This window comes from Diabrotica undecimpunctata, chromosome 8, assembly GCF_040954645.1.
Source record: "Diabrotica undecimpunctata isolate CICGRU chromosome 8, icDiaUnde3, whole genome shotgun sequence".
Classification (NCBI taxonomy): domain Eukaryota; kingdom Metazoa; phylum Arthropoda; class Insecta; order Coleoptera; family Chrysomelidae; genus Diabrotica; species Diabrotica undecimpunctata.
This window is the reverse complement of record NC_092810.1, coordinates 106,014,711-106,040,793: the sequence shown is the minus strand read 5'-3', so window position 1 is coordinate 106,040,793 and position 26,083 is coordinate 106,014,711. Positions and strand designations below refer to the sequence as shown.

Here is a 26,083-nt window from a genome sequence, read left to right as displayed (position 1 = left end):
CATAGTTTATTTAACGGGACTGTGTCATATGCCTTCTTAAGATCTACAAAAGTCATATGTAACTCTCTATTTGTCACAATTTTCTTTTCTATAATTTGTTTAAGACAGAAGATGTTATCTGTACATGAACGACCTGCTCTAAATCCTCCTGGTTCTTCGTCTTCAGACGATTGATAATCTTCCTCTATCAGGTCCCGTAGTATTCGACCGTATAGTCGACTCATTGAGCTTGTGACCGATATCCCTCTATAGTTTTTACAATTTCTCCTGTCACCTTTTTTATATATTGGGGTCATATATGCTGTTTTCCATTCATCTGGTGTTGGATGTCCATTAATATATTCGTTAAATATCATCGTGATCATTCTGTGTAATTTCTCTGAGCCATTCTTTTTTTAAAGCATTTATATTTTATTCAATGACTACTTTTTTTCGTTACTATATTCGTTACTTTTAACTGTTTTATTTAGGTAATACTGAAGAAACTTTGACAAATATCATTACTCATGAGGAAGGCGTAGGAAACGTTGTTGACTTGAAATCATTGTACCACTAGAAGGAGAATATTATTGTAATTTTGAGGGTAGGTTCCTTAAGTGCTACTTCAATTTTTTTTAACTTTACATAAAACTTTGTTTTAAAACTCATTGAAACACATACGAAAATAGTTCAGATTGTTTTATCGCAAGATCTTACAAAGTACTTTAACACAATTCGAAACGATTATGCGCATGATCTGTTGAAGTTGGCCAAAATTTATACTTATTTTTTGTTTTGTTTTTCTGGCAAAGATATAAGTGGGCCTGCAGTTTTCTTAATAATGGGTTTTACTTGTTGAAGGTGCTGTTCAGGATATTGATTTAATCTTAAATGATAATACTGTTGAGGACATTTGGGACCATGATACTGAAGGAAATCCAAGTTTCAGTCCTGAGGATGATTATGAAAAAGATCCAACTTTTATTCCTGAGGATGATGACAAAGATAGCTCAAATGCTAATATTACTCTTGAAAAAGAAAAGTTGGAGCTATAACTTTTCACTTATTAGTAAGAATATTAAGGGTATTATTAAACCTTTGTTTTGACTACAATAAATTTCGTGGGTTTTAGATGACATTGGAATAGTCGCTTAAGAAAACAAGGAACCTTGGAAAATGATATTATTACTGTTTTTTCACGCATGTATTGAACAACAGAAACTATTATTTCGAGAATATTGGAATTTGAGAGATTCATCTAGACGGAAGAACTTCTTATGCTCCATAATAAAAGAAACAACTGTAGCCAGGAAACGAAAGAGAAACGTTGACTCCAATTTTAACAAAGAAGTCAGCAGAGCTTACATCCTTCCTTATGGTGAAGGTGAAAATGTACGAGTCTGCCTCAAGTTCTTCTGTAATACTTTTTCAATATCAAAAAGAATTTGATGTTGTGATGAGAGAAAAGGAAGACCGCCAAGTAACGCTACTCCGCAAGCTCGTATTCGAGAAGTATTGGCATTTATTTCGAAGTTTCCGCAGTTTCCAATTAAACCTTGCTCCTGATCTTACCATTAAGAACATGTACGACCTGTATAAGAAAGATTCTGAAAAACAAGCAGTGAAAAACAACGTTTTCCGAAAGATATTCAGGGAACATGAACCTTCTTTAGCAATTTACGTACCAAAAAAGGACCAATGTTCCCTGTGCAACTAGGCAGAGAGAACCAAAGAAACAAACACGGAAAAATACCAACAGCATGTTTAAAGAAAAAATGCAATAAAGGTTAAGAAAGATGAAAATAAAAAAGCTGCACATGACAATAAAAAGATTATTTACGGTAGTTTTTGACCTTCAGGCAGTTATGACAATACCGTTTGCTAGATATTGTCAAATTTACTATAAGGGAAAGCCTTCTTTGCCTAATATTACCATCTTTGATTCGCGTAATCAAAGGCACTGTTTTTTATGGAATGAGACACAAGGAAAAAAGGGAAATGCCGAAATTCATGGCAAGCAAGTAAATCTAGATGATTGCAAATGTCGGTTTAAATGTAGACTCGTTATCAACTCATCAATCAACCTCCTTATTAAAATACATTGAATCATTAGATCCAAATATACAACAGGTCGTGCTCTACGCAGATACTTGAAGAGGGCAAAATCGAAATCGCAATGTAATTACAAGCATTTTTACGCCGTAAATAACTCTAATTTAAAATTTATCGACAATAAATTTATGAAAAGTGGCCATAGCCACCTTGAGGATGACATCATTCACGCCACTATTGAGCGATCTCCACATTCAAAAAATATTTACACCACGAATGAATATAAATTATTAATCGAACTTAACAGGAAACGACAATTTCCATACAATATCCAGCATCTAGCGTACGACGACATTTATGACATAGAGGACTTGTTAAACAAGTTAGTGCAAAATAGAAAAACACTTGATGGCAAAATATTAAACTGGCTAAAGGTTAAATGGTTCAGATTTGAAAAAAATGTTCATAAAGTTGGCTTCAAATACGATGACGACGTGCGTGGGGAATTTAATTATATAAAAATTAACCATACAGAAATCCAATGGGAAAATATTTCTTTAAAACGGAAATATCGCAAACGCTTAGACATTTCAATTGCAAAAAAGGGACTTGTTAGGCCTTCTGAAGCATGGCGTGATACCCCGAGAATCCTCAATTTTTTGCAACAACTTGCCCTCGGCTAGAGGAAAGAAAGATGAAATGATGAAGAAAAGTGTGGAACCGCAAGAAAGACGAGGATTAGGCCTGCTTTGGTTTATTAGTGTTTAATAAATGTATTTATAAGTTATAAGACTTCAACTTAATTGAAAAAATATATATAAAGCAAGTTTTTACTTATGTTAAACCTTTTATTTTAGTCCTACTAGGTGTCACTATTTCAATTTTTATCTTATTGTTTTTTTATTTAACCCTACCTGGAAATAATTAAAATATAAATAAATACCTGATCTTTGATAAATTCAAAATAAAAGACCCTAATCAAGGTTTATTTGGGATAAAATTTTTTTATAGAATACTAAAAAAGTTAGTGAACAATTGTTCCATGTCCAGAGTTGTAAAAGTCTATGTAGTACAAAGGTAATATGTCCATACAAATTTTAAAAAATCTTTTAGAAATAACTTAAATTATTATTTTAATTATTTTTTAAGATAGCATCGAGTTAGTAAAATAACTAATAAAACAAAATTATATGCAGCACTTGAGTAATGCGATCCGCAAAACTTTATTTTGCATTTTCGAAAAATAGCACTCCGAGGACATAGCACAATTGTGTTCTAAGGTATCGATATACACCGCAGATATTCCAAGAACACCAGAAACAGTACTCAGCCTCACAAAAAGCCCCAGCATATAGCACTAACATTTTTAACTTGTTTAATTTACTAATATTTATATTTTGAGAACGATTTCCGAAGTGGACATTGAAACGTCAATAACCATTTTTAATAATTGATGTTTATTTTCAAGAGGATTTAAAAATACCAACAAAAAGGCGAAAGCCATCTAAATAAAATTAACAAAACCTCAAAACCCGGGCACAAAGGGCCCACATCCTCAGGCACTGAGTTGCCAAACTGAACAGAGTCACACGAAAAGTATTTGGGCGATAGTGAGCCCCTATCGCATATCAGAGTGCTCTAGGGGGAAAAGGGATGGTCTGGAGCATTCGAGCGCGGTGGAGTTGTTCCTGAATATACGAATTATTACACCTCGCTCTAATAAATTGTAACGACCGAATGTCATTCTAAGGGGTGTGCAAGTCTTTCAGATTAAGTTTAATCGAATTGCTTGCTTACTATTCCGTTTAGGACTTTTATGTTTGAAATGCGTTGAACCCATGATATTTTGAGCATTCTATCCAGATCGAGAAGGCTTCTAATTTATTCATTATATTATCCTTCATGATTCAGGATTCCATATAGTAATACAGAATACACTTAACAATTTAAGAACTTGATTCTTAAGCTGGATATATAGTTTGACGGACTGTAGACGTAGACGCACTGGAGACGTAACAAACGGACTGTAAATAATTATGTCAATTCATAAATCAAGGGAGTAAAATTTTTGCGCATGAGTAGAAACAGTGGCTAGAGTTGGTGACTATGAATGAGTGACATTAACCGACATTCAACGTAACCTATAAATTAAAGAATCATAAACAAAATGTGTGTTTATACTATTGTTTATTATAATATTTATTTATTTTGAGTGGATTAACAGGAGCTCTGGAACTAAAAGACGACGCTTTCTTCTCCCTTTCATACTTATTTCTCAAATTCATCCAAATTCTGTGGAAATGTTTTACTGTATTACTTTTACTGAAAGTATAATGCAAAAAAAACATTTAAAAGTAGTGCAAATCAGCAATTTGGCAGTTTACTTCGAATTAGGCTTTAAGTCTAATGTCTTAAGCTTTTTTACATTCTATACCATTGACTGCTACATGTCTTTTTGAGGTAACACGTTTGTATTAACCTCTCTATGGATGTTTGGATTTTCATATTATTCTTTTAAGATGAACTGATGATGCTTTCTGATTAAATAGCTAAACGTCTTCAAATAAATAGATGAAGTAGCCACCTTCTTTGTCTTTTTGACCTTTTGACCAAAAAACCCACCACTTACCTCTTCGAGTGATCCTTAATTTATATATATATATATATATATATATATATATATATATATATATATATATATATATATATATATATATATATATATATATATGTATAAAAGTAAAAAGTAAAGGCATGTCTCGCAAAACAGAAAACCAAAAATGGTATATCGATGGAAGGCAACCGTATATACGTATTTCTGACTATTGGTCGTCTTCAGTACGGTGCAGCCAAGTTAGAAAAGGAGCATATTAACTTGGGAAAGGATCACTACAGGAGCAATGCAACCAATTTGTGGCATCTCTAATGCCACACCGCTCTAACACCACTCTAACTTGGCTGCACCGTACTGAAGACGACCAATAGTCAGAAATACGTATATACGGTTGCCTTCCATCGATATACCATTTTTGGTTTTCTGTTTTGCGAGACATGCCTTTACTTTTTACTTTTATTATTCACTCGCATTATCCTTTTCCATTTTCTATATATATATATATATATATATATATATATATATATATATATATATATATATATATATATATATATATATAGAGATGATTGGTGTTTAAAGAAAATAATTTATAAGTTACACACTAGATAATGTTAGATATAAAAAATATTTAGTTATTTTAATAAGTTATATACTAGAGAATTTTATAAAAATTATTTATATGAGGGTATTCTTAAGAAATTAGCATATAATAAGTGTAAAAAGTTTTTTTTTTAATAATTATAATATTGTAAATATATTTAAGTGAGCCATGTGCATAGGCAACCAACTATACACTTAAATGACATTTTAAATAATTATTACGAATATAAAGTAGGGTTATATGTTGTTTAAAATGTGTAGTTTATTAAATTAGAGTGTTTAAGTTACTGATTTAAGTTTATATTCTTATCTGAAAAGCCTAAATGTCGATAAAATTCTCGATAGAATAGTAAAGAATTATCTAGCATACAGAATTTAACCTTTGTTTACGGTAGAACGTTCTCGAATATGGTTATGTCTGTGAAATGGACATAACCAGAACATATACTTTTTCGAGAACAATCATATAGAACAATTCGAATATGATTTCTTGCCAGATGATTCTGGAACGTGGAAAAAGATATAAATACCCGGTGATTTGGATTCAAGATGACCAGTCAGTTAGTAAGAAAGTTAGTTAGAAGATAGACACATTTAGTTAGTGAAGTCAATTGTTCAGTAAGTTCAAGATAGTCAGTCAGAAGGTCCAGATGTTCAATATAATAAGTTCAATGAAGATTAAGAAACAGTATAAAGATAATATTATTGAAGATTAAAAATTATGTTATGTAAAAGTGGTAATTGGATAATGGAAGGAAGTATTAATTGAAAATTAAAATTATATAATATATTTGGTGATTGGATATTGGTATATTGAAAAGAAGAATATATATATATATATATATATATATATATATATATATATATATATATATATATATATATAAATGCTGTTAAGAAGAAAAATGTTTTAAATTGTTGGAAGCTGATAATTGGGAAAAGTAATTTCACAAAAACAAGGATAACCGAGGCTGAGAACGAAGACATTGAGTGGTGATTAAAATCTTTATTTTGGAGAACAGTTTCATTTAGGCATTCAGTGACAGAAAGGTAAAAAATTTGTTAATATAATTTAATTAGTGTCATAAGAATTTCAATTAAAAGATAGTTTGTTTTAAATTTACATTGTCTATTTTAGATATATATGTGTGTTTCATAATAGATATAATAAAGATAATTTCAAAAAGTGCTTACAAACTAATTCTTTGAGAACCGCGATAAAAACCCTATATATATTATTAAAAAACACTCATTGCTCATCATTCACAAATAATACATCATAACAATATATATATATATATATATATATATATATATATATATATATATATATATATATATATATATATATATATATATATATGTATATATATTATACAACATTACCATGTTAAAACCACTACAATTTTGTGTAAAAGTTAATCAAGCTCAGTTTGTAACCATGACACGCAATATTTTGAAAAGGCCCAAAATTAAATTAACTTTAACGCTAACAGTTTAAACCACGCCAACATAATTGTATAAAACGCATTGATTGCATTAAATATTATCATAAACTTGAATTTAATAAAGCTTGTTCAAACATCAGGTCAATGAAATTATTTTAATGTACTGGAATTGACTACAAAATAATAATATTAATAGGTATTTTTGTATTTTTCTTCTTCTTCTTCGTTCTACTTTATAAATAGGCAAAATTTTATTTATAAATAGGCAAAGTTTTACTTCGGTTTTTTAGCCTGAATTGACGTTGTCTGACCATCTTTTCCTCGGTCGTCCCAATGATCTTCTTCCATTTGGCGATTTGTCTCTTGCTATTCGTACTATTCTATTTTCCGGTTATTCTTTCTATGTGTTGATTCCATTCCACTTTTCTTCTTTTGGTCCACGCGTTTATTTCCTATACCACATCTCGCTCGTATTTCCTCACTTCTTACTCTGTCTCTTAGAGTTTGGTTTGTTATTTTTTTGTAAGATTTTCATTTCTGTTGTTTCCAGTAGTCTTTGTGTTTTCGCCGTATCTGCTCTTGTTTTCGCTATGTACGTCATTATCGGTCTTACTGTTGATTTATATATCCTGGTTTTTGTTTCCGTTGTGAGGTATTTGTTTCTCCAGATTATGTTGTTGAGACATCCTGCTGCTCTGTTTGCCATGTTTACTTGTTTTTGTACTTCTTCTTCCACTTTTAGGTAGCTTGACAGTTGTATTCCCAAGTACTCAGTTTCCATCACCTGTTCTATTATTTGGTATTTACGACTAGTTTACATATTCAGCGCCTTGGTTCCGATGATCAGTGATATCACTATCGCTTTAGTTTTCTCTGTTGAGATCTCCATGTTGTATATGAGCGCTGTATCTTCGAATTCTTTAATTAATCCTTGTAGGTCATCTTAATCTTCGGCTGTTATTATGGCGTGGTCGGCGTAGCATATTATCCTTATTTTTTTTTCTCCCATTCTATATCCTCTTTTTTTTAACCTTCTTTATGATTTCATCCATTATCAGATTAAATATTAATGGGCTCAGCGAATCTTCATGTTTAATACCAGTTTCATATTTGATAGGTTGCGATAGTTTTCTTTTACATCTTACCATAGCTATGTTATCTTTAATATATATTCTCAATGGTTTTTGCTAAATCCAGTGATATTCCCTTTTGATATAATAAATGTATCGCGTCTCTAATTCTCACTCTATCAAACGCTTTCTTCAAATCTATTAGACACATATATGCTGGTTTGTTGTATTTCAGCGATTTTTCTTTTATTTGTCTTATTACAAAAACTGCATCCATGCATGATCTTCCTGTCCGAAATCCTTGCTGTTCCTCTTGCAGAGATATTCGTTGGTTTATTTTTATCGCTGTTATTCTTGTCAATTTGAGTGTTAATAATTATTGGGGTATTTCTTATCTCCTTTTTTAAAGAAAATCACCATGATCGCTCTCCTCCATTCATCTGGTATTCTGTTCGTGGTGATTACTTTATTAATAAGAAGTTGCAGTTGTTGTACAAGGTGATCACCTCCATATTTTCAGAGTTCCTTTGGTATTTGATCTTCTCCTGGTGACTTTCTGTTTTTTAATTTTTTTATTCCTTCTTTCACATCGTGTTGGGAGATTTCGGTCTTTTTCTCAGTTATTATATTTTGCGTTTCTGATAAAGGTTCTTCGTTTTGTTTTTTAAACATTTCTGTCAAGAAAGCCACCCATGTATCCTCTTGTATGTGTTCTATTTCAACTAGTTCTTTCATTTCGCTTCTTTGTAAGCGCCATACTTGTTTCTATTATCCATAGAAATCCATCTGTAGTCCTTTTGTGAATCTTTCCCAGTAATCTCTTTTTGTTTTTCTTACTATTTGATGAGTTTCAGTTCTTATTCTTTTATATTCTTCATATGATTTATTCGTTTTTTCTGACTTATATTTTAGGAAAGCTTTCTTTTTTTGGTGACATTTTTGTTTAACCTCTAGTGTACCATGTTGTTTTCATTGACCAATTTTTGTTTATTATTTTCGTTCCAAGTGCTTCTCGGGCAGCATCCAGAATATTTTTCTTAAGTTTCCTCCAGCTAGTCTCTGCATTGTTTTCATTTTCGATATTCTCCATTTGTATTTTCTGTTCTAGCCTTTTTTGATATAAAGATTTTATGGAGTTATCTCTTTTGTATTTTTAAAGACACTATTGTACGTATATCGTAAATAATACAATGTTAGGTTTTGAAACAACTTTCTAGTGAAACGTAAAAGTTAAATACTATGTTTTTACGGCATGGCATTAAGCCACAATAATTATTGGTTGTGATTTTGATGAAAATCACATTTTTAAATAACTAATATTTGATTTTTCGATTTTCACTCCGGAAATTGTTCGCAAAAATGGTTTTTATACAAATGCTGAAAATCTGTAACCAAAGTTTTTATTATTGGTTATGTGATTTCAAAATTGACATGCTTGACAGCCTTCAGGCACATCACTAGTTTCTCGACACCTTAACCACAAACGAATAATGACAGTTCTATTAGTATGGAGGACCTCAGCAACATCTCATTGACTTCTACCAGCTTGAAGCATCCCGATAGCATGCCATGCGTTTCTCGATTTAAATGTTGTCTCTTCGTTATTAAAAATTCTTCTTCTTCTTCTCTTTTTATATACTCATGACTATGTCTGTTTTTCAATGTGCCTCCAGTAAGTTGTCGTTCCATCGTCTTCCTATTGGGAAACCGCCTATTGCCTTGTTTACTACTCTATTTGTTGTTATTCAGCTTATATGATCATTCCATTCTACTCTTCTATGTCTTACCCAGTTCTTGATATTCTTCACCTTGTATCTACTTTGAATATCTGTACTTCCAGCTATGTCCCATAGTCCCATCAATTTTTCTAAGTGTTTTCATCTCTGCTATTTCTAACCTCTTTTTTGTCCTCTCTGTGTCAGGTCTTGTTTCTGCTGCATATGTCATTATTGGTCTGATGACTGTTTTGTAAATTCTGCCGTTCGTTTCTTTCCCGATATTTTTATTTCTCCATATTGTTTTATTTAGGCAGCCTGCGGCTATATTTGCTCTATTCACCTAACCTTCCACTTCAGTTTCGAGCTTGCCGTAACTAGATAATGTGATGCTTAGATATTTAAACTTCATCACTTGTTTTATTATCTGACCTTCCAGCTCCAATTTACATCTTAGTAAATTTGCTGTTGTAATCATGCATTTTGTCTTTTTTGGGGAAATTAACATGTTAAATTTTTTGGCGATTATGTTAAACTAGTGCAGCATACGTTGTAAATCATCTTCACTTTGAGAGAGTAGTATTGCGTCCTCTGTATAGCAGATGATTTTAAATTGTTTTTCTCCCATTTGGTATCCCTTTTTAGTTCTTAATTGTTTTATTATTTGATCCATAATCAGGTTGAACAATAAAGGACTCAGGGAATCTTCCTGTCTTATTCCATTGACAGCCCAATAGGATCGGTTAGTTCTTCTTCTACTTTTACTTTTACTTTTATTGTGTTGTTTTGGTAGATGTTTTTGATCGTTTTCTCTCTTACGTAAAGTAAATGAATAACGTCTTTTAATTTATATATAATAACGGATTTATTACGGCTGTCGCCGCTTCTCCGCCCCCAATTTCCATCTTTTTCTGTCATATGCAGTTGCCTCTTCTAAATCCCTTGCCGTCATTGCTTCATCAATATCGTTGCGCCAACTTCTCCGTGGTCGTCCTCTCTTTTTTCTTTCAGGAGGGATCCATTTTAGTACTCTTCTAGGCCATCTGTACTCTGGCATTCTTTTAACATGTCCGAACCAGATTAATTGTTTTCTTTCTATGTCATCATTGATATTTCGCTCCATTTTCATTTCGTTTCTTATTAGTTCGTTGCTAACTCTCTCCAGTTTCAATCTACCGCAGCTTCGTCTCAGATAATCCATTTCTGTCTTTATAAGTTTGTTTTTATTAGCTGTAGTGACGTCCCATACTTCCGAACCGTAAAGTGTAATACTTTGGACTATACTACCGTAAATGTGTTTTTTGGTTTCTCGTCGAATTGTTTTTTGCCAGAGAAGAAAGTTTAAGGCACGGGCCGCTGCTCTGCCCTTGTTTATTCTTTCCCTGATTTCATCTGCGCTATTTCCTTTCTTGTTGAAAATGACCCCAAATATTTCCAGGATTGCACGCCTTTGATTTTGTCGTCTTCCAAGACTAGGTCACATATTTCATCTGTTCCCACTGAGAGATATTCACATTTTGTCATATTCATGTTTAGACCTGCCACCTTATATTCTTCTTGCAGTTTTCTTGCCATATAGCTAAGATCGTAGCTGTCTTCGGCAATTACTATCTGGTCATCCGCAAAGAAAAGTGTATATAGCATGTTTTCTTCCACCGTTATTCCCATGTTTCTACATTTTTTTACCCATTTCACTAAGGATCTGTCCAAATAGATTTTAAATAAGGTGGGTGACAGACAGCAGCCTTTTCTTAGTCCCTTTGTTGTTTGAAAAGGGGAGGTAATTTCTTGTCCCATTTTAATTCTTGCAAAGTTTTGTTCGTAATATTTTTTGGGGGCGTTAATAAGAATTGGGTTTATTTTTAAGTTACCCATTTCTATCCATAGTTGGGAGATCGGTACACTGTCATATGCTTTTTCCAAATCTATTAAAGCTATATGAGTTTCTCTATTTCTCTGCACTGGTTTTTCTATTGCAATTTTTAATATGAAAATATTATCCATAGTGGAGCGTCCGGCCCTAAATCCCGCTTGTTCTTCGGGTTGTTTGTCTTTAATATCATTTTCTATCAGGTTTCGTAGTACTTTTGAGTATAGTCGGCCTATAGTAGCAATCACTGCGATCCCTCTATAGTTTTTAGGATCCATCTTTGTGCCTTTCTTGTGTATTGGAGAGATATACGATTGTCTCCATTCTTCTGGAACTTCTTTTCCGTTTAAGCATCTTTCGAATAATTTTCGGATCATCTCAAACAGTTTTGATGATCCATACCTAATCAACTCTGGATGTATTCCGCCTGGGCCTGGAGATGTTTTTAATTTCATTCCCTTAACTGCTTCTTTCACTTGTTCTATTGATATTTCGATTCTTCCTTCTGCTTCCACTTGTTTATTTGTCTGTTTAAACCTTTCACTTCTCTCTGTTAATAAGTTCTCAAAATGCTCTACCCATGTGTTCTCTGGTGTTCTATTTATTATGACCTTGTTTTTAGTCGTTGTTCTCATCGTTTTTATAGTTCTCCAGGCTTCAGAGCTCTTTGTCCCTCCTATATGGTTGTCTAGGTAATGGCATTTTTGTTCCCATGCACTATTTTTTTTTTAACCACTTCTCGTTTGACTTCTTTATTCAAGTTTTTATATTGTTGTTTTGTATGTTCGACTCCCTCTTGTAATAACTTTAGATATACTTCCTTCTTTCTTTTTATCTTTTCTTCCACTTTTTTATCCCACCAATATGGTTTATCTACTCTCCGTACCTGTGGCCTTAAGGCTTCTAGCGCTGCATCTTTCATGCAGTTTTTTATATGTTCCTATCCATCCGTCGTTGATCTGTGTGATTCCTGTAGTTTGTGTTTTAGTCTCCAGGAGTAAAATAACTGTGCTCTCGTTATCTAGATTATGTAAGGTGTACATATTTTTCTATTTTTTCTCTGTGTTCTTTGTTGATGTCTGTGTGGTTCCTGTCTACGAATGGTATATATATTTTTCCTATTATCAGGCAGTGGTCCGAGCCGCACTCTGCTCCTCTATTTACCTTTATGTCCTTTACTCTTAACTCAGTTTGTTGTCTTGTTATGAAATAATCTATTATCGATTTTAGACCTCTTGTGTGCTGATACCAGGTGTATTTATGTATGTAAGCGAAAAACCCATTCAAAATCTTTAACTCATATTGTTGGCATATATTTATGAGTCTTTCTCCGTTGTTGTTAACAGTTTCTTCTCCATGCATGCCTGCCGCTTTACTTTGAACTTGTTTTCCTACTCTGGCATTAAGGTGTCCTCCGCATATAATCTCATGGCTGTTAGGACTTTCGTTCAGGATTTTTCTAAAGTCTTCTTCAAAAGCTTCCTTTCCTTGCACTGAGTAGTCATTATTTACGGCATATACCCGCAGAATTGTTATTTGTGTTCCTCTTAGGAGAATCGTCACTTTAATAAAACGTTCTTTGTATGCTTTCCAAGATTTAATATATTTTTCGAATTTCTTGTGTACAAATATTGATATCCCTGCTCTTGCTTTTTGATCCTTTCCCACTCCTGAGAAGAAATGTACATAGTCTTTTAATTTTTCGCTTCCATTTCCTTTTTTCTTGGTCTCAGAGAGAATGGCTATATCTAATTTTCGAGTTACGAATTCCTGCATAATTTCTTGTTGTTTGTTCCGGATTCCCTGTATATTCCAGATTCCGTAATTCATGGTCCATTTTCGTTGCTGTTTTCGTCTACTGTAATTTCCGTCCGGTAACCGAGGCTGATTGGGTATTTTAGCACTGCAAAATTTTCACTGCAGAAGTGTAAGGTCGCTGGCCTTACGACTTAACCAACGTCCTTGGAGGACCGAATTTTCTGTTGGGGTTCATTCCCCTAGCCGATATGTTCCAGGTTTTAGGCGCCAGAAACTCACCTTTTACCCTTTCTCGTCTGCTACATAACGCACTCCCATTGTACGCCATGCACCCAGTGGTTACGCGACATGGTATGTCTTCGTGGACGTGAGAGTAGAATTTGCTGGCAGAGCTGAGTTTTATTCCAAAAACCTCCAACTCATTCGTTGGAAAACAGTGGGCATTTCTTAGCGTTGTGTTCCGACAAAAGCATCGGCAGCTTCATGTCGCCCCCAAGACCCCTTACCAGCCTTTATTCACCCCTTACTACCTATTTTAATTTGACCCGGTCAAATGCCTTTGTAATGTCCAAGAAACATAGATATACCGGTTTGATGTATTCTAATGATTTCTCTTGCACTCACCTTATTATAAATATAGCGTCGGTGCATGATCTTCCGACCTAACACCTTGTTGTTTTTCTGCTAGTGTTATTTCATTCAGTTTATTTGTTATCACTTTGGTTTTTAATTTTAGTGTTGTGTTTAATAAATTAATTCCTCTGTAATTTTCCGGGTCCGATTTGTCTTCCTTTTTGATGAGAGGTATTAGGATGCTTGATCTCCATTCTTGAGGAATTCTGTTTTGTTCTATTATTTTTTGGATTAGTTTTAGTAGTTGTTTATTCAGAGCTGGTCCTCCGTACTTGAGAAGTTCGTTCGGTATTCTGTCCTTTCCTTGTGATTTTCTACTAATTTCCTTAATGCTTCCTTTATCTCTTCCTCCTCAATATTTATTCCTTTGTTTGTCGTCACCTCTGGTGTTGTTGGTTCATTATCATCACTTTTCGTAAATAGGGATCGAAAGTAGTCTACCCATGTTTCCTTCTCAATGTGTTTCGTTTTTATTGGTTCGTTCATCTCTTTTCTTTGTCCTCTGATCATTCTTTATAGTTCTTTTTGTGTTCCGTAGAAGTCGTGTTCCATCTCTTTTGAGAAACTCTGTCAGTGTTCCTTTTTTATTTGTCTAACGAAAGTATTCGTTTAATTTCTGATTCGTTGACAGTGGCTGTATGTCTGTTGTGTTGTGTTCTGTATTGTTAAAAGGCTTTCTTATTTTCTTCACATTTTGTCTTCACTTCCTCTCTAAATCATGGTGTTTTCTTTTTTGATATGTTAGTGTTCGTTAATTTCCTCTCTCCAAGTGATTCTGTTGCTACGTTCATTATGTTATTTTTGAGATTTTTTAGCTTTCCTCGATGTTATCATTTTCTAATATTTCATTTCCAGCGATCTTCTCTGATATTCTTTTCCTGTATTAGTATTCCGTGGATTTCGTATTTAGTCCTTTGGCTTTGATTTTTGTTTGTGTTGTCGCCGCTCTCTTGGGTGAAATGAAAGGTTTCAGCATTGGACTAATGTAGTTTCAAACTAGGAAGATAATGGACCCCATTTATAAAACCATGCCAAGAAATTCTTTAACTCGTCTAATGAAAGTTGCAGCTCAATCCAATTTTACTCGTAAACTGAGCGTGTGAAAATTTATTGGTTGGTAAGAAGATTTGGTGTCGATCGGATAGCCAAGCGGGCTGGGCGGCTGGCTTCTCCTTCGCTTCAATGCGAGAGATGTCAGTTCAATCCCCGGCTCGGTGAACAGAAAACAAAAAGGCTAACGCAGTAGTTTAAAATTCTAAAATGAATCTGCGGCTTAGTCTAGAATATGCTGGTATCTGATCGGCCTATGGTGAAGCAGTACGACAAGAGATAAGGGCTTGCGGCTAGGTAATACTCCTCCATAGATCCCTACCGAAAGGGCGTGTGAACGCCTAAATACGGGGTATATATATATAAGAAGATTTGGTCCAGACATATTTTGTGACAGGTGGCTGCATCTTTTCATTAGATTCACTTTCCACATTAGACGATGCAAGTACACCAATACGACTGTTACATGAACTAACTTTCTCCTTATAGTCAAAATCTGCAAATGCTATCATCTGAATTCTCAGAAAACGCATCGCCAATGTGATTAGTACTGCCATAATGTTGGGGTGTACGTTGTTGACGTAATCGGTTAAATGTATTCCGCGTCAGAATCCTCATCAAAATCGGAATCGATGGCCATGACGTCAAGTATCTCGCAATCATCTTTACCACGTTCAATTGATGTCACTTTGTCCCTCAGTTCTTGTTCTTAGAAACGTTTTTTAGATTGACTTCCTATGACATAGTCTCTAAAATAAAAGAAATAGTATGTTACTGCTCTGTACTGAATATTGACACTTAATATATATTTCAAAAACCAAAGAGTTAGTCTATGTCTTACACAAAATTTGGAATATTCGGTGAAATCATCACGCAATGTTATCCTAGCAGAAACATTTTTCTATAGTGTTGCTTAAATTGCTTTAATAACTAGCCAAAATTATGTAATTATCCTCAAATAAATTTAAATGTTTAGTAAGAAGCATGATAAGTAATAAAACAATGTTCACTCGAAAAATTTTGAAGTTTGTCAAAAGTACTAACTCACAAGGTGACACTGGGAATATTAACACTGATACCGTTTTTTACAATATTCTGTAAACCAGATCTGTGCATATATACCCGTTTGATAGATGGCGCCAATAGTCCCGAAATGAAACTAATTGACTGGAATACAATATTTCCTATAACTCCTAAACGTAAACAACTCAACGTAAAAATAATGTTGTATAATCTCTTTACGGTATTAAATATTTCTATAAACTTGTTAGGCCCCGAATGTGACGAGTGAAAGAGTGGTTTCTTGTTAATTTAATAGTGTTAATTATAAGATATTTTAATTTATCTCTATGCTAACTAATATATTAATAACAAACAGAATAAGTCAATACATTATCGTATATCTATAGATTAAGGTATCCAAAGCCATAAAAAAGCTATACAGTCTATATTATCCTATTTTCACCTCCCCTGATAACAATGAGCAGCCTTTACATGACCTTTTACGACCTTAACGACCTTTTACGTAGCCAGGACCAACGGCTTTAAGTCCCGTTTTCACACTACGTCTTATTGTACGTTTTGTCCAGTGTATACACACTACGTTTTTCCTTCCATTTTCTACCTCATTTCTAATTCAGAGTCTTGAGTTCTGTGAAGTTTGTTTAGTGATTTTTTTTATTATGGATGAAACACGGCTGTTTTCTTTTATTTTTTCAATCATAACGATACTATGACTAAGGAAAAGGAAAAAGGGGATGAGGAGGGAAAAGACAAGATGGTCAGGAGAGTGGGCTTCTCAAAAGAAGCCAGTATTCCCACGTCTAATTACTAAAATAACTGAGAGGCGAACCAGATGACTGGCGCAATTATTTGCGAATGGACACTTCAGCCTATTGTCAATTGCTAGAGTTGGTAACACTATACATAATAAAATAAGACACCTCATAAGAAAAGCCATTACACCCCATGAAAGACTCACAGCAACTCTCAGATATCTTACAACAGGACGCAGCGTCAAGGACTTAGAGTTCACAACCATAATATCCAAACCAGCGTTATGCCAAATAATTCCTGAAACCTGTAATGCAATCTACTTGGTTTTAAAACAGAACTACTTAAAAACTTTTATACAATTCAATAAATTCCCTGAGAAAATCGTGGATGCATTGCCGCAAATCTGACATTTTTAGGTTTTTTTAAGAAAAATGAAGCGAACTGCAGTGAAACTAGTCGTCAAATAAGTCAAGATCGGACGACTTGTCTGAACATGTATTTTTACGTAACGTTTTATCCTATCAGTTCTCGCAAAACTATGCTTCTCCCATCATTTCTACGATCTGACCTTGATTTTCATTTCGATTCGACAAGACGTACGTTTTGCTGTCTACATGCCACGTTTTATTGTATAGGATTTGTCTATCCAACAAAACGTACAATAAGACGTAGCGTGAAAACCGGCCTTTACGCGTCCTCCGAAGCACGGACTGCTATTATTATGCTTCCTGATACTACTGTAATTTCGAGTCAAGCAAGCCTTTGCACTTTTCTTAATTTAATCATGGCACCATCTTACGGCACCTTTGGTCGCCAGATAACTGATGCATTATATTATTGCTGGTTTTATCACTCTTGTATAAAATCAAATATAACTTGTCTGGTTTTAACCACACATTTTTTTGATGAGTGCAGTCTTAATACAAATTAAATATTCACCGCTATCTTGGTTATTCGTTCTATCTGCAGATTTTAGTTCTCAATTTTAGTAATGCCCCAATAATTTTTATTTCACCAGATATAGATTTGTACCAATCAGGTTTAAAGGATAAATTCCTCTAAATTTCTCCTTTTTATAAATTTCAAAATTTCAGAAAATCAGTAACTTTTTTTGTAGAAAAATATACACATAATTAGTAAATAAATTAGACTTCTGCATAATTAAAACGAAATATCTCATCAATAATATCGATCCAATTGATATAATAAAAAAAAAGATTACATAACATGACTATACTAAATTTACTTAACTATATTGACATCCTACTAGGTATAATTTGTGAAGAATACATATATTACTTGTGTATGCATATATTAATTTTGCGAAACTGAAAGTGGTACGAGCTTGTAGACAGAAGATATTGTATAAAAACAGGCCATTATGAGCGAAACACCATCAGTCTTCTATTCATAGACCAACGAAAAACAATATGTCTTTCAAAGTAAGTAACTTTTAAAAAATGTGTCATTTTAATATTACTGTGATATCTAACCATCTAATACGCGAATAGTCTTTAATTTTGTGCAAACTAGAATGTCATAATATTGAAGAACCAACTCTTTATCCATAGCTATGGACATTTTTAACAGTAGGAGTACCAAACTGTTTAAAAACTCGTATAAATATAATAAAACTGCCCAAAGTAGGAAAACAAAACTAAAATTATCGCTGACTTAACAAAAAAAAATTGTAACCATTACATATATTGACTTTTTAATATTATTGTCGGTAATTTTCGAAGACAGAATATTAAAAATGATAAAAATAGAGTCATATTTATTTTAGCATATTTAGAATAATGTATAATAAACATCTACTATTTTTAGGTTTTAACTTTTGCTGCACTTATTGCCTTCACAAATGCAGGTATACTAAGTGAGGCTCCAGTTGCTGGTCCTGTCATCTCCGCATACTCATCTGCACCTGTGTTTGCTGCTCCAAATGTACTTAAATCAGTGGCTCCAGTAGTATCTGCTTACTCGTCTCCTTTAGCTTTACCAGCTCCAGCTCCAGTAATTTCTTCGTACTCTGCACCAGTTTTTGCCAAATCAGTAGCTCCAGTTGCATACTCTGCCCCAGTTGCCTACGCAGCCCCGGCACCAGTCGTGTCAGCTTACTCTAGTCCCATAGTAGCCAAAAGTTTGACACCCGTTAGCTATGCCTCAGCTGCTCCAGTTGTATCAGCTTACTCGGCTCCAGTACTAGCCCAAAGCGTATCTCCTTTAGCATATAGCGCCCCTGCTCCAGTTGTATCTGCCTACTCAGCCCCTCTAGTGGCTAGAAGTGTAGCTGCTGCGCCAGTGCCATATGCCGGATATGCTTCGCCACTTTTGTCTGCTTATTCCGCTGCACCAGTTGTTCAACCATGGTAATTACTTCATTATATCGACTGATATTTAAATAATAATTATTAATATATTTACATATGAATAAAAAGTACAAACTTCAATCTTCAGTTTATTTTTTTTTTGAAATACAACCAAATGATTACAAATGCAATATATACGTATTGTAATTTCCTAAGTAATGAGAAAACTAAAAAATTAAATAAATATTAACGATGACCATATAATACCTATAATATTTATGGCTCGACATAAAAAACTTCAGTTTTTTTTTAGATGGTACAACTGCATGGATTCAGAGGTCAATTGGTTGACCAAATAAATAAGCAAAAATAACTGATCTATCAAGAATTTTTTATGAAGATGAGTCAGGATTTTAAATATGTCCATCTACTGGAAAAGTATTTGCTATGAAAGATTCAAAAAATGTCTATAATGTTGAAAAAAGCTGTTCAAAAGAAAACGCCACTGTAATGTTTACGTTTTTAGCAGACGGTAAAATTTGCGTGCCTATGGTTGTTTATCCTTATCAACGTATTCTATAAAAAGTTGCTAAAGGCATTAATCCTAAATGGGCTGTGGACAGAAGCGATAATGTTTGGATGACATCAGAGACATTCTATCAGTATATTGCGAATGTTTTTATCTTACCCCAAACCAATTGAATATAATATTAAGCTTCCAGTTATTCTTTTTGTAGATGGACACAAGAGTAATCTAAGTTACCATTTAAGTGTATTGTGTAGTGAACTGCCGATTAGAGTAATTGCACTTTATCCTAACTCCACAAGGATTTTACAACCACGCGACGTTTCTATTTTCTGTCCACTAAAAAAAGCTTGGCGACAGTCAGTGAGAGAATGAGAAGAACAGCATCCAGGAGATGTAGTAAATAAGGTTGTATTTGCTTTCATATTGGAGAAAGCTACAAAAAAGCTGTAAAACTGAAACAATAGTAAATGTTTTCAAGGTTTGCGGACCGTTTCCATTTAAAGCAGATGCTATTGACTACACAAAATGTTTAGGTAAAGAAGTAGTAAAAAATTTAATTCGAAGATAGTGTATAATACTTTTGTAAATATCTTAGGTCCTGAAAAAGTTCATAGCTTAGAGAATTTAAAGGAAAATCCAAAGAATAATCTACCTAGCGACGATAATTTGAATTTGTTGTTCAAAATTTGGTATTTTTTTGAACATGATTTAAAACATTCGGATAACCCAATGATTCTAAAAAATAGAGACACAAAGATTAATATTATTCAAACTATAGCTGTCACATCTCCCGTTAAAAATACTGAAATAAAAACATCAGAACAAAATGGTATTAAAAATGTAAATATTTCTGAGAGTAGTAGTACCAATGATTTACCCTATACAAGTAAAATTATTGTTAAACACGAATTGTTGGGTAATATTTTAACTTCTCCTACTCTACCGGAATGAAAAAATAAACGTAACACGGAAAGACTTCCTTTTGCTATTACATCTGCACGATATCAAGAAATGTTACGAAAAAAGCAGGAGTTAAAAGAAGAGCAGGAAAAACAAAAACAAGATAGGAAACGTAAAAGAGAAGAAAAATTAATCAAAAATCAATGTAGCAACAAAAAGAATTCAAAAAAAGTCAAATGTTCTATTTGTTCAAATGATATTCAATCAAATAAATTAAAATGCGATGACTGTAGTTTTTATTATCACGAATGTTGGATTCCTTTTAAGCATAGACAGCAATGATGGTAATCTATTTATATGTCACAACTGCTTTAACCCTTAAACGGGCAAAATTTTATTTAAAGTGAAATATTAAAAATTTTACATTGTGTTTATTAATAGTTATTTAACCAACAAGTGTATTAATAAGGGCGATTAACAATTGAGATATATTAACGCGCGAGCGAAGCGAGTGCGTTAATGTTCGAGATTGTTAATCGCCATTTTAATTCACGAGTTCGTTACAAAACTTTTCCGTCGACCGAACTTTTCAGAAATAAAAATATCTTAGTTTAAATGATTATTTTCTTAACGATAAATAATGACATACAATGACAGACAGTACTTACAGCGGCTATGTCATTTTAAATAATTTTTTAGTGGGAATATAAATAGGTACTATATGTTTTGTTGCCTACACCACAGGACACTGCCAATCACAGAGCGTTAAATGTGGTTAAATTATTATACAAGCAATGTATGTTGTGTTGCCTATAATAAAATCGTTCATTAATAGAAAATCATTCATTAATAGGGGTCATTAATCAATGATTTTGAGGGTGTTAAAATTAATCATAAATGGATGGTCGACAGAAAATATACATTAAGCAATACAGAAAAAAAATTTTTATAAATTTTTATACACGTTTGCAAAAAAACAGTATGTATCTTGTGGGGTACATTGCCCATTTATGGTACACACCAAAAATGCTTATAGAGATGATTTTGTTCAGAGGTATAGGTGAGGGAGATTCTTTTTAGAGGGTTGAAAATTGCAAACTAATTAATAATTATGTTAAAAAACTAAGAAAGCATTTATCAATTGCAAAACAAATAATTTTGTTCGACTAAAAGTAAACGTAAAAATTACAAAAAAATAAAAAAATTACTTATCTAGTTGTTCTTTGTATGGTAAATTGTAAAACAATTTCTAGAATTATTACCACTTACAATGCACAAACGTAAGCCACATTTTTGACAGAAAACCGTTGTTTGCCCACTTACACAAAGTTTACATCTCCCCTTCTCAACAAAAGTTGGAAAATGTCCGATTTGGTCATGTCTGACGTCGTCTGTAGGTCTGGCTGTTACTGGTACTCTAATTTTTTCAGACGGTTGCACATCTGCAAAATCAGATTTCCTAGTTTTAGTGATATTGTCACATTTTAGAAGCGATGAAGCTAAATGTAATTGAAACGTTTTCAATTTATCATGTTTTCCATTTTCAGTAGCCTGCATATCTCTTCTACATATCAGCCAAGCGTTGTTTACAGAAATGTCTATTAGCTGGGTAAATATTCCCAAATATCACCTGCGCGATTTGAAAGGTGTTTTGTATAAAGTGATCAGCATATCAGCTAAATTAACGCCTCCCATATGTTTGTTGTATTGTTTTATTATTTGAGGACAACTAACGTCAACTTTTTTTTTCTTATTTTTACAGTATCTCTTTATTTGGACAATAGTGCTATGGGATATATATGAACGAGCCAAGGTGGCGCATTTGATGTCTGCCCATTTTACTACAGCTATTCCTGCATTATTATCAACTTTGTAGTTAATGGATCCTCTACCTTTTTTCAACAGAATTTTATCAGACTCCAAAGTGCAATTAAGTAATCGGTTACTTCTTATGGTTCCCAGACTGTCTATTCCACGTTCATTTTTCAACAGCGTAATCAGTTCTAATGAACAGAACCAGTTATCAAAATATACAATACTTTCCAAAGGATGAGGAATTGTTTTACAAAGTTGAACAACTACTTTGCCGCCTGAACCCAGGTTAGATTCTTTTTCAGAAAAAACCATATGATGTAGAGGATCCCGTGTAAATAAAAAAGTCGTAAACTATTTCAGGAACTCCTGCCCTTACAAACATTTTGAAACCCCACTTTCTAGGTTTTTTCGGCAAGTATTGGCGAAGATTTCCCGCTTTATTTCCTTTGTAACTAATCATCATTTTATCAATAGAATACTGATTTTCTCCTTCAATTTTATTACAGTTTGATCGAATTCTTTCCAAAAGGTGCCTGATTTTGAATAAACGATCTTGGTTGGCATCTACACTGTTATCTTGGAAGTGTATTAGTCTACGTAGTTTTTTAAATCTTTTTATGGGCATCACATCTGCTATAATACTGGAGCGTGTGTTGATTGACCAGTAGTCTTCGAATGATGGCATTCTTATTATTCCCATTAAAATTTCTATTCCTATAAATGTTTTAATTTCAGATGGAGAAGTATTGATTGATGTCCCGGTTGTAAAAGTAGAATAGAGATACGTTTGTTCTGCAATATATTGCATAATAGAATCATCCCAAAACATTTGAAAATATTGCAAAGGTGTAAGTACATTAGGTGGAGCTTCATACTCACTTTCAATGGAGATATTGTTGCGTTGAAAGTTTTCTTTCACCCAATTGTAGTTGCTTCCAACTTTTTTTCTATTTTTTTGGTTACTTTCCTTCACATTTGAAATTCTAATGGATAATGGTATCTCATCATCTGTGTCATATTCATCATCTTCATTTTGATGTTGCTCGATTGTTTCGGTAGGTAAATGTGGAAGTAAACTTTCTGGTTCAAAATTAGGGTGCAAATCACTGTCGTCCATCTCCTCATCACTAGATGATCCAACATCTGAAACGTACGCATCTTCAGGAAGTAGTACTACAATTTGAGGACCTTTGTTTTTTCTATAAAAACTGCCACATGGAACCGTAGGAAGCTGAAAAAAAGCTAGATAAGATTTGGATTTGCCGTACATTTTTAGGGGCGTTGTATCTTGAGAGATACAAACAAGTGTAAACAAGTTGTTGGTACTTTATACAAATTATAACTATAAAATAGAAGTATTTTCACTGCTTCTAACTTCTCAAATAAAGAAAAACAATGAGTAGAAGGTCTTTTATTGCTTTACAAAACTTACCGTCTACACTGCTAAAAACACACTGACAAATAATGGATTTCCCCACCCACTACCCGTTACCATACCGTATAATACGTTAGTCTGCTTGTGGATCTCACAGTACACAATGCTCGATTTTGCCGCAAATTTAATGAAGTTCTCGTAAAAATTTTTAGATATCAATGTATCTCATAGGATACAATTACCTATTAAGGTTTAATCTGCAGGATAGTGATTCCGATGCTAATAACAGTAACCAAGGCAGTGAGGATGAAGACATTGACGAACTCTTTACTCAATACAAAGGAGCACAGAAGCAATTATAAAATTTAATTGTGTCAACTGTATATAGGTACCCCATACCTGACAGAAATCTTTGGTTTTTCTTGTAATGTTCATTTGTTTCTAGTTTTTTATCGGGTTAAAGCAGTTGTCCATTAACTAATTTTGAGTGTCCTGTACCTAAATAAACTGTCCAATAACTATAATCTTTGTAACTATTTTTAATAAATATATCTTGACAAAACCGATTTAAAACTTTCATTAAATCCTTTTAGTCATATTGTAATAAACTGTTTACACTACGTTTTGTATAAATTTCGAGAACAATGTGAATTAGGAATTTTTAAAGTTGTAATTTTCTTAAGTGTCCAATAACTGTATGGATTACCCTATATAATAGTAACTTTATTTTACGCTTTCCATAACCTAACAATGTTATTTATTACTATTCTTTCACACTTTGGGTAAATACAAAATATCAAGTTGCCATTGAAAGCGTATGAGCTGTCATAAAGGACTTACTTACAAGTAAATTTAATTTAAATTAGTTTTTTAATTGCCATTAAATTTGTTAATGTTCTTTTCTATCGCTTCAATTATATTGCGCACTATTTTTAGTTGATTTTATATTTTCTCGTTTACTTGAGACAATAACAGTTAGTATTTGGCTGCAACATAAGGGAGCTTCACCTTGCTCCCCGCCATGCGTGAAGTTATTGTTATGCTATTTTCAATTGGGTGACCTAAAAAAGCAAAGTTTATAAAAAAAAACCTGCCAATATTAATGAATCACAAGATAAGATTATTAAATAGAAAACAAAATTAAGCACTGAAGCAAAAGAGGTCGTTTTAAGATCTAATTTGTAAAAAATGTGAAAAAGACATAAGTTTCTCTCCGTTCGCATTTAGGGAGGCCCTGGAAACAAGAGAGGAGATGTTTTCGACTCAAACACACATTCAAAAATGTCTCATTCACTAGAAAAAGTATATCTTTGTTTCATCGACTAGCAAAAGGCTTTTGATAGAGTCCATCATGAAAAATTGTTGTATGAATTAAAGAAAATAAAGCTAGATGGAAAAAATCTCCACATAATTTAAAACCTTTATTGGAACCAACAAGCAACCTAGGTATATTCTAACCACACTACTAAATGCGTCCGTATACAAAAAATTGTTTCCATGTCTCCATTGATCCTCAACTTGTACTCTGAATGCATATTAAAACAAGCACTAGACGCTGCCAAAATTGGTATAAAAATATACGGTAAACATATCAACAATATCAGTTATGCAGACGATACAGTTTGGATATCAGAAAAAAAAATGGAACAAAATATACTAGACAGAGTTAATTATGCAAGTGAAGCAATGGAACTGACAATAAATCTTCAAAAAACTTAAGTTATAGTTATTAGCAAAACCGATGAAAATTGTTGCATTGACCTAAATAAAATAAAGATAAGTGGGATCCAGATATAGAAATAAAAACACGAATATAATTACAATAAATGAAAGCAAATTATCTATAATCGAAAAATAAGCTTTTTCTTCTTCTTCTTTTTATACAGTCATGACTGTGTCTGTTTTTCAATGTACCTCCAGTAAATTGTGGTTCCATCATTTTCGTGGCCTTTTTACTGATCGTCTTTCTATTGGGGAACCGTCTCTTGCTGTCTTTACTATTTTATTTCTTGTAATTCGGCTTATATCATCATTCCGTTCTATTCTTCTATTTCTTACCCTGGTTCTGATGTTGTCCACCTTGAATCTAGGTCGTATAGTTCCAGCTCTGTCCCATATTGTTTTTCATTAATTTTTTTCATCTCTGCTGTTTCTAACATTTTTCTAACTTTTTGTCCTCTCTTTTTCATGTCGTGTTTGATCTATTTGATTGATCTTCCACTTCTGTTTCGAGCTTTCTATAGGTAAATAATGCGATGCCTAAACATTTAAACTTCATTACTTGTTCTATTATCTGACCTTCCAGCTTCAATTTCAAGTCAATTGTTAAAGAAATAACCAACTAAACTAAGCTTAGACATACGAATTCGAGTTATTAAATCTTCTTCTTATGGTGCCGTGCACCTATAGTGCGTTGGCGAATTATCTTAAGGTCAGACGTCTGTCTTTTGCGGCATGAAAAAGTTCGCCAGTGTTAGTTACGCCTGTCCAGTTCTTTATATTTCGCAGCCACGACATTTGTTTGCGACCTACTCCTCTCTTGCCCTCAATCTTTCCTTGGATAATTAGTTGAGGGATTGCGTATTTT

The 26,083-nt window shown here is 33.2% G+C and overlaps 2 protein-coding genes across 2 annotated transcripts in view; both read left to right on the top strand.

The window, feature by feature from the left end:
* Positions 1–26,083, top strand: part of prom (prominin) — a 614,595-nt gene that overhangs the window by 552,397 nt on the left and 36,115 nt on the right. The window lies entirely within an intron of this gene.
* On the top strand, positions 16,525–19,018 carry LOC140448237 (uncharacterized). Its single transcript, XM_072541342.1, has 2 exons — positions 16,525–16,572; positions 18,396–19,018. Exons 1-2 carry the CDS (start codon positions 16,525–16,527, stop codon positions 18,939–18,941), a joined length of 594 nt encoding a protein of 197 aa, XP_072397443.1. The 3' UTR covers positions 18,942–19,018.

What these genes read in the sequence shown, in the direction of transcription:
- LOC140448237 (XM_072541342.1), top strand. Translation starts at nt 16,525, where the DNA reads ATGACTAAGGAAAAGGAAAAAGGGGATGAGGAGGGAAAAGACAAGATG. An exon ending in AGGAGGGAAAAGACAAGATG is followed by an intron (nt 16,573 to 18,395) that starts GTCAGGAGAGTG and finishes TACTATTTTTAG; the next exon opens with GTTTTAACTTTTGCTGCACT.